Source organism: Phyllostomus discolor, chromosome 7 (genome assembly GCF_004126475.2).
Source record: "Phyllostomus discolor isolate MPI-MPIP mPhyDis1 chromosome 7, mPhyDis1.pri.v3, whole genome shotgun sequence".
Classification (NCBI taxonomy): Eukaryota; Metazoa; Chordata; class Mammalia; order Chiroptera; family Phyllostomidae; genus Phyllostomus; species Phyllostomus discolor.
This window is the reverse complement of record NC_040909.2, coordinates 28,831,842-28,841,858: the sequence shown is the minus strand read 5'-3', so window position 1 is coordinate 28,841,858 and position 10,017 is coordinate 28,831,842. Positions and strand designations below refer to the sequence as shown.

The 10,017-nt window shown below is 46.7% G+C and overlaps 1 protein-coding gene across 9 annotated transcripts in view; it reads right to left on the bottom strand.

Annotated features, from left to right (window-relative positions):
• NEK11 (NIMA related kinase 11) overlaps window positions 1-10,017 on the bottom strand; it is a 216,287-nt gene that overhangs the window by 43,360 nt on the left and 162,910 nt on the right. For 4 of the 9 annotated variants that reach the window (XM_036030649.1, XM_036030651.1, XM_036030652.1 and 1 more), the window contains one exon: window positions 89-185. The exons of the other annotated variants lie outside the window; for them this stretch is intronic. In XM_036030649.1, coding sequence (XP_035886542.1) covers window positions 89-185 — 97 coding nt within the window. The remainder of the gene's footprint in view (window positions 1-88; window positions 186-10,017) is intronic. 9 annotated transcript variants of the gene reach the window in all.

The window sequence follows — 10,017 nt, the reverse complement described above, 5'->3', positions numbered from 1 at the left end:
AGCTGCTAGAAAAGCATCACACAGTTGGGATCACACTCTTTGTCAGTATGTTCTAGTACTGCTAGGGGTCAGACAACATGCTACTTACTCCCTCATGCGTTGCATCTTGGTCCTGGCCATCGCACTGTTGAAAACTGTTGGCTCTGGGGACATGTCTGGAACTGCACCGGTGACTGTCCTTGAGTCTGAAAATCAATGCGCAGCCTTATTGACTTCATCAGCACTCCAGTGTCTTCAAGGCAACACTCAAGGGCAGTCAGAACAGACGCTAACCCACCTTTGCCACAAGGTAATGCCACATTAATTAAAGAGGAATTCAATTGTGCCACGCACAGTAAGGAGATTTATTCCAAATGACAAGTTTATTTACCCTTTTAATATGCATGAGGAATTCCAGGATCAAGCTGCTCTCAAAAGGATTATTTAAACAGAACATGGTTGTTTAGAAGACTGGCTTTTCAGGCGAGAAAGCCCAGGGAGGAATGCACGTGCGGACGAGCGGCCATTGTTGGGGAGCCTCGGGCTGGTTTCCGTCAGCAGGTGCAGATATTTGCTTCTGATGACTGGGGAATTTTTGCTATAAACTTAGTTTTCTGTTTACCTTATCCCACACCTGAGAATTAGGTTTTTTGCAGTGGAAAGCAAGATGCTGACCAGGAGGTCATCTGCCGCCTTGAACTTCAGCAGAATGGGGCAGAAGGCCAAAGTTGGGGTCAGAAGGTGAAGAGTTGTCACTGAAAGCTGGGGTCTTATGAAATGTGCTGAGTGAGCCACAGCTTTTACAGAGATGCCCTGGAGACTCTTATAAAATATGATGGAACTGAAGGAGGAAAGAGTCCACCAAAGGAAACAACACTACTTTCCACTGAGAAGCTCAAGCTGGCCCCTGAGCCAGGGCTCAGAGTAATCCAGAAGGGATTCATACAGTGGCCCTCCCTGGAGCTGGGCAGTGTCCTCCTGTGTGCTCCTCGGATCTCCCACAAGGTGCCTTCCACCCCTATTAGGAAAAAACTTTGAACACCCTAATATTCATTTATAAATTATGTCCTTGTAGTTGCTGTCAGAGAAGGGGCCCAAATTGTGAAATTCCCACTCTGTTCCCAACAGATCTCATATAATAAGTGCCTGTCTGATTTAGCAACCACACAAGAAGGTGTGAGAGCCAAACCCCATTTTATAAATTAATAAAGCTGTCTGTCTGTCTATCTATCTATCTATCTATCCGACACCATGCAATAAAATACAGTAAAGTGCATTGCAATGCAAAACAATATAATTACTGGGTGTGACTTCCTTCGGGGAGTCCTCCTGGATTCCCCAAGGCTGGAGTACTTGGTCCCCCCTTGGATTTGCATAGCACCAGTAACAGTGCTGTTCACCCTACAATGATGCAGTCATTATTGACTTTTCTATCTCTCCCACCAGACTGTGAGCTCCACGAGCGCAGGGACCTGTCCCACCCAATTCCCTGCTGCATCAGGTGCCCAGTGCACTCCCATGCTCTCTAACCACGGGACAGCTCTACGTGCTGCTCATTTTTTAAAATTTATGCTTTAATTTATAAACTTATAAACAAATTATAAATATAATCTATTATGTTTATACATTTAAATATAAATTTGTAAATTTAGAGTTATATTTCTTAGATTTTTTAAAATTTAGTAAGTTAAATGCAAATTCCAATAATCTTCACGTACAACCTTGTTTTGTGTGCCCTCTTGGGGGCATGCATCCCACTTGGAACTTCCTGCTTCCGTAGACCTCACTGAGATGAATATCCCCCCTCTCAGCTCTTTGTTAGAACCCCTGATCGTTCCTCAGCCTAGGTCCTTGGATGCAGCGTGACTGGATCAACAGGTGTAAACTTTGCGGAGCGCACATGACAATTAGTTCAACCCGGCACGTCACCGATTACGCCCGCACGTTAAGACAGCAGTGCCATGACTGAGGTCTTTCACTCCCAGAGATCGTCCCTCCCACACGCTGAGAGGGCAGCAGCTTCATCACCGCCCCATCTGTAACGCTCTGCACAGGACAGCCGTTTCTGTCCAGGGAAGGCTTTGTGAGTGGGGGTGAAGGGAAGGCTTGAGGTCCATTTTGTGTTCATTTCAGTTGCTTTTTATAATCATCTTTCTTGGAACCTGAAAAGTTACCAAATGATAACGAGCCATGCCATGCCGAGTAACGTGCGAGCTCCAAAACCAGTTCAGCCAAGAACAAAAGGAAGGTGCTGTTTCTCCCTTTCTCCCAGAATGCTCTGGCAAGTCCTGAAGGCTTATGCAAATACAGGTCAAAGCAATTTTCTTCTTCTTTTTTAAGGGTTTCATTTATTTATTTTTTAGAGAGAGGGGAAGGGAGAGAGAAAGAGAGGGAGAGGAATGTTGATGTTCAAGAGAGACATCGATCAGTTGCCTCTCACATGCCCCCCAGTCAGGGATTGAACCCACAACCCAGATACGTGCCCTGACAGGGAATCCAGCTGACGGCCTTTTGGCTTGCAGGGCGATGCCCAACCAACTGAGCCACACGGTTATGATGAGGTCAAAGCAATTTTCATCTGGACACTGCTCCCCTCTGTGAGGCTCTCAGTATTGCTGGGAAAGATGCTAAACCTTGAGCCTGAGAGTGAGAACAGGGCAAAGAGAATTTCGAGTAACAGGGTTGGCAGAGCTTGGTGCGCAGAGCAATTGCTTTTCCAGTTTCTCACAGTCAGCCTCTTCCCTCTCCATTCGCCCCTTCCAGCAGGAGTAGCCATTGCTTTCCATTAAAAAAAAAAAAAAAAAAAAAGGGCCCTGGCTGGCGTAGCTCAGTGGATGGAGCGTGGGCTGGGAACCAAAGTGTCCCAGGTTGGATTCCCAGCCAGGGTACATGCCTGGGTTGCAGGCTATAACCCCCAGCAACCGCACATTGATGTTTCTCTCTCTCTCTCTCTCTCTCTCGCTCCCTCCCTTCCCTACCTAAAAATAAATAAATAAAATCTTTAAAAAAAAAAAAGGACAACACAAACAGCAACCAGGATAAAACCATTGGGTTAGAGCCACAGACTTCAATAGTAGGTCACTGAAGCCCGGAGTGTACTCTAGACCACTGCTTCTCAGACCTTAATAAGATACAGGTCACCCAGGTCACCCAGGGAGCTCTCCTATGCTGCCGTCTGGAACCTGGCAGCCCAGGGAGCCTTCTCAAATGCAGATTCTGATTCAGTAGCTGTGTGTAGGACCTGTGATCCTGGAGTTTTAATAAGCTCACAGGTGATACCAATGCTGAGTAGCAAGACTCTAGACAGGCCAGCTCTGTAGGTTGTGGGGCCCAGAGCTACATGAGAACACAGGGCCCCTTGTTCAAAAAAGCAAGAGAAAAGCTAATTTTTTTTCTTTCTTCTACATCTCTCTCTGGGCCTGTCATGGTGTTTTTTATTGGGCATTTAATGTCATTCTACCTCAGGAACTGGGATACATGCTCTTGAGGAGGAGTGAAAACCCTCATGGGCCCCAAGCACCCCACCCAACCCTGACCCTCCCCCAGCTGTGCCCAGGCCCCCACGGGGAATGGAGGTGGCAGTGGGGATGGTGGAGGAGGACCCTGCTCAGGGAGGCAGCTGGACACAGCACATGAGTGAGGCTTCAAGCCCCTGGCATGTGTTCCATCAGACTTCACTCATAAAACACAAATTCAAAGACAAAATTACCAGAAATTTCATGAGACCCCAAGTGCAAGGACCCATGGGACGACATTGGTTATATGAACCAGAACCATAAAGATCTGGTTCCAGATCTCGGTTTGGTTAGAGGTTTTAAAAAGTCATGAAATCCCCAATCCCTGTGTTAATTTCTAAAAATTAATTTTCTCTTTATTAATTTCAACAGAACTTGCATGCACCTGGAAATAGCACGGGTGTGAGAGACGCACACCACATTACATGCATTTTGGTTTCACACATTTCTTATGAGAACTGGATGCCTTCTCCTCTCCCAAGGACCTTCTGGCTATAGGTTGGGGACTCACGTCCTCCAAAGAGTAAGTCTGTTCCTTTCTGATCTAACTTTATTTTTTTAAGATTTTATTTATTTATTTTTAGAGAGAGGAGAAGGGAAGGAGAAAGAGAGGGAGAGAAACATCAATGTGTGGATGCCTCTCACACGCTGCATACTGGGGACCTGGCCCACAACCCAGGCATGTGCCCTGACTTGGAATCGAACTGGCGACCCTTTGGTTCGCAGGGCAGCACTCAATCCACTGAAGCACACCAGCCAGGGCCTTTCTGACCTAACTTTGACGGGCCTTCACTTCTGTTTCACCCCATGATTTTTCTGAAGAACACTAGATCCTGACACGAAGCATTGCTGAGACAGCACTTTTGTACTTTTGGTTTCTAAGAGTGAAGAATGTCCAGCAGCCATTCATCAAACACCGCTTCTACCTATGATGATTTTTAAAGAGTGGATATGTGCACATGCGAGTGGTCGATCTTATAGAAAACTCTGACCACTCTGTTCTGCCCGTGGTAAATCCTGAAGACACTTGACTCCCTGGCACCTCCATGAAACGTGTTGTGAGGCTGAGACTCAGCAGGTCCTCACTGACTGCAGCCTCAAGCCAGAGGAGAGCAGGGGGATCGAGTGGCAGCCATGACCTGGTGCCTTCTATAAACTCACTTTTTGGGTTGTGAGTTCCTGAGAAGGGGACTCTGACCCCATTGTAATAGAAGGGGGTCTGACCGTGGCCGTGTTGCCTGAGCAGGGAATGCCACTGTGCTCGCAGCTCAAACCATGGCTCAGCATCAAAACTGAGCATCCAGACGTTCACAAAGGGAGGTGGTGCCAGGAAATGCAACATGGAAGATTTTGAGCGTTTGCTTCTTTTGCCCCTCCCCGTCATGCCCTGCACAGTTGGGCCCTTTGCACTACAAAAATGAAACTGCAAACAGGTGCTGACATTTGGTGTTTCTGTTGAGTTTCCTTTTAGACCAACTCCAATCATCCCTCATCCCCTGGTCACGGTCACGGTCTGCTCCCTGCTGCTCTGCTCTCTCCTTCCTCTCATCCTGCAACTGTTCGTCCCTCCTTCCCATCCTAGGCCAAAAAGGGATGGACAAGAAATGCTACAGGCAGTATAAAACATCAGGCACAACCATCCTGAACTCTCTTTTCCCTCCTGTGAATTACAGGATGGTGGGGATTATAACACTTAATACCACCCCATGGGGCTGTTTTGACAATGAGATGAAAACCAAATGACAGGAAAAGACATTAAGCCCCTGGAAGTGGTGCTTCTGAGGAACCCAGAGCGCAGCTCACAACCCCAAAGTTGCCAGGATCCCCCCTCCTTCTGTGGGCTCCTACCGGCAAAGCTATTTTCCTGAAAGGCATGACAATTTGATGGTTCTGACAATTCACCCCAGAGAGAAATTCTCCCCCGATTTCTTTCAAAAATTTCCCTTTATTCATGTCAGTTGCTGGACAAACGACCTTGATCTTAAAACAGAAACCTGCATTTGCCCTCCCTGCTAAGTAAGCATCCTACCCTGTGGGTAATAAAGAGCTGATGCAGGGACTGCAGGGATGGATATTTTGGCAAACGAGATCCCACTTAAGCACCTGGGACACTGCTTACTCAGGGATCCTCGCAGACGCTGCCCTTGGTGCACGGCACAGACAGAACGCGCCGCACCTGATCTGCTTTTAACCCTCTTCTTTCTCTCACCCGCCTGAGGGACACTCAGGAAACGACTGTGATTTGAAGACAGCCCTCTTTGCCCAAATTATTGCAAAGGCATATCATGAGCCATATTTTACTAGCCTTTAGAATAGCACACGACTTCCTCTTCCTGAAAATGACCAGAGGTGACCTCTGAAGACGGTTTGCTATTCACTTGACCCAGAAAACCCCACAAAATCATGCAAATCAAGAGGTTCAAATCTTTGTGTTCACTTTAAGAACACTCGTAAAACTGCCAGGTCATCAAGCGTATGCATATTCAAAAAGCCACCAAGTATCTGAAAGATGTCACTTCAAAGAAGCAATGTGTCCCATTCTGTCGATACAATGGTGGAGTTAGCAGGTGTGGCCAGGCCAAACAATGGGGCTGGACACAGGGTCGGTGGCCCAAAAAGAGTGCTGAGTTTTTGCTGCACGTGCTTAAAAATGCAGAGAGTACTGCTGAACCTTAGAGTTTAGGTGTTGATTGTCTGGTCATGGAGCACATCCCGGTGAACAAAGCCCCTGAGATGCGGCATAGAACTTACAGAGCCCCTGGGAGGACTAACCCTCACGTGGGCTCTCCCTGCCACACTGAGACAAAAAGCTTATGGCCCAGGAATAAATTCAGCATAAAAGAAATACTAATAAAAGTGAAAAAAATGAATAGCACATGATCAAAGATTGGCCTAAAGGTTGGCCAACTTTTTCTGTAGAGGGCCAAGTAATAAATACTTTAGGCTTTGCAGGCCAAACACTCTCTGTTGCAACCACTCAGCTCTGCTGTTGTAGCATGAAAACAGCCATAAGCAACAGACAAATGAATGAATGTGACCGTGTTCCAGCAACTTTTCATTTACGTTAGTGAGCCGGTTTGGCCTATGGTCTGTGGTTTACCAAACCTCACCTACATGATGGAGCCTCATCATGATGAGCTGGAAGTGACCCTAAACCTTTAAGCCAAATTACCTCACCTTACGGATGGGGAAAGGGAGGCCAAGAGAGGCTGTAGGACTTGCCCCAGGCCATAGAGGAGGCTCTGCAAGGAGGGGGCCAGAGTCAGGACTAGAACTATGGTTTCCTGACTCCCAAATGAGTGCTCTTCCAAGACGTACCGCTTCCAGGTAAAAACTTTCATGTGTTGGTTTTGAAAAATCATGAGATCATCAGAGAAAACCTCTCTTTCGAGGGTTGGAATTTGGGCAGAGCATTACGTCTGTTATCTCATTTCTCCACCTCCTCAGGTGACGGCCCTGTGGCTTATTATAAAAGGGGCCAGGAACAAGCAGGGTATTGTGAAAGCTGTCCCACTCTGCTGAGAGGCTCAGCTGACCTACATTTTTGTGGAGATTCTTCCTTGAGCTTCCCCCGTGATGACAGTGGACCTCAGGATGTCAGTAAAATTGCCTAAGAATCTGCAAAGCAGGCTGGTCTCTGCCGTGCCCCTACACCCCCCAGGATTGGAGACACATGGCCCATGTCCCCCTTACAGGAAGGACTTGTCGCCCAGCTGCTGGGAGCACTGGAGGCATGCAGCCTGCAGCAGTGGCCCCATCAGAAACTGCCTCGGCTGCAGAAAGCTGCCTTGCCTGATTTCATGCCCTCCCTGTGTTGCCCACATTTGATGATGTGTCACGATAGAGATAGAAAGCCTGGCCATTTGGGTCTGCATTACAAATTCTGGTGAGTTCAGAGCTCCCCGTGGGTTGCAGAAAGTCTTGTCAGGCCTGCGCCACTGCTCAACTCGGCCCTCCGCCTCTCCCTGCTCCCCTCCTGTCCTGTCCACCGGGGTCAGTCCTGAGGGCACCCCAGAATAAATGTCCTGCCCACCCAACTCTGTGTCAGAGGCTGCCTCCCGAAGAACCCAAGCCCTGACACATGGGCGCTGGAATTGGAGGGCGTGGAGACATGGAGGTGGTTGTCTTGGTGCCTTTAACTAAAGTTGAGTATTTGATAAAAGCGATAATGAAAATGACAACAATGTAATCATTCCTACCCCGCCCCAACGAGCCCATCTCTTTCAGAGAGCTGTGTCCATAGGCGCAGGGCAGGAGGCACCACCTACGGAGGCCGTTGTCAGCCCTGCAGCGGCAGCAGTGTCCAAGCCAGACCACATGAGGGGCTGCTGAAGGAAGCGGACAGGAGGAAAGGGGGAAACGCGGGTCCAGGAGCGACACCTCCAGAAGCTTCCAGGGGGAAGGGAGCTGGGCACATCAGGAGGAGGGTGTGAGCTGCCTCAGAGGACTGGGGTTTGAATCTTTGATGTTTGGTAAGTTACAAAACTTCTACGGCTCACTTTCTGAACCTGTACCAAAAAACAAATCAAACTTTTGGGACTCTAGGAAAGCTTAAATGCAATGATCTCTGTAAAGGTGCTCTGTGGTTGATAAAAGACCAAGGTGAATTTGTGACAGTGCCTCCCTCAGCCTCATGCCACACACCCCAGTGCACTGCCCCCAGCAAAATTAAATTCGCTGGGAGAGGAAAGTGGGTTAGCTCGGAAAAGCAAATGTGCTCCTCATGAGGAGATAATAAATATCAGGAGATATGAAATCAATAAAGTTTCTATTTTTACTACATGTTATTTCATACAACAGATATTCAACTAAATTATATGGGAAATTAAAAACAGGAGTTCAGGGGTTTGGAAATGCTCATTTCCTTCTGAATATACCAGAAGCTTCTAAGAATAGCACCTATCAATAAAAATAAAATAAAATAAAATAATAAAAAGGAGGGTCTTATTTTTTAATAAGTGATTAAGTGTGTGTACAGGTTAAGAAGAGGCGTGTGACGAGCAGACCCCACATTTTTCAGCTGTGGTTACCCCATGGAGACAGTGGCAGTGAGCACTCTCCTCCACACCAAAGGGCAGTGGATCTTGAAGATCCTAGTTAACACCTTTTCCAAGGAAAAGAAGATCGTACTTGTTTAGAAGAAAATAATAAAAATTAGCCACTGAGCCAGTCCGTGCCATGTTCACAGTGTGATGATCCGGCAAATGACACCCACGGAACTGCTCTCCCTCCCCTGGCACAGCCGGCCTGCTCCGGCCTGCCCCGCCCCCGCGTGTGCTCCTCCTCCTCCGTGGTGTCCCCTGCAGCTGCAGGGCCGTCCTCCCGTCTCCTCATGGCCAGGTGTATCCTTATGTCAGGGATGATCTCAGGTGCCACCTTCTCCTTCAAGCTTCTTTCATGATTTCTCTCTCCCTAACTAAAAGCAATACCCCCATTTTTGGAATCCTTACTCTCTTGCTGTATCATTATTTAGGTTCTTGTCTTAGTTCTCCTCAGAAATCTAAGCTTTTAGTGGCAGGATCCAGGCCCAACACATCATTGGGAGCTAATACCACTCCTCTACAATGTATGTTAACTTTGATGAAGTTGTCATGTATGAGTAATGAATGAGAGCGTGGTTGCTGAGACTATTAATTAGGGAAACGTGATTACTGGAACTTTTTTCCCTAGGCATTAGTAATATACAGAATGTCCTTTGCTAAGAGTTTAGTACTAAGAATGATTAATAAAATTGTTTTAGGGATTTATTTGTATTACAAAACCTTTTCCCAACTTCCTTCCATCACCACACATCCGCCAAGGGAATGGGTCTGCCGTGGTAACAGACAGACAGCAGGTTCTCTTGGAAGTTGCCACTAATTCTGAAACTGCTGCATCCTTTCAAGTTTCAAAGAACTTATGGAAACTATTAAATTTCTCCAGTGCCTAAACAGAAGGGATAGTGGCAAACAAACATGGTGCATTCACATCAAAATGACCCAAGTCATTTGTGATCCAAAATATCCCTCCTCACCTCCAAAAGTAGTGGTTTCAATGTGTCAGCGACCAAAGATAAAGCACTGTGTTGAAATCACTTTCATGATTACAAGAAATGCTTCTCTGTCAAGGTGAAAAGCACCATAGTGCAAGGTTAAGTGGCTGTCAGTCATCCCTACACTTAGTGGCTTAGAGTTTGTAGAGCTTAAGTAAATGAAGTTTCTAAGAGATTCAGAAGCCCTGTCACCTTCTCTGGTGTCTATTAGTCACATTGTTTAGTAGAGATCAAATAGTTATTTCCAAAGATTAATGGAAGGATTGAGGAGAAACAATTTTCAAAAAGCCAAACTAATTAAACATATCAACACTCCAAAGGAATCTTAATGGGCAGAGAGATTTTGAAGACTCTGCTTTTATTCTAACTATTTCTGTGACAATATTCAGCTTAGATCTACAGACAGCCTTTTTATAAATATAGTTTACCAAGGACTTGTGTCATTCCGCTGATGAGTTCTCTCTAGAGTACAGCTAACGTCTCAAACATCAA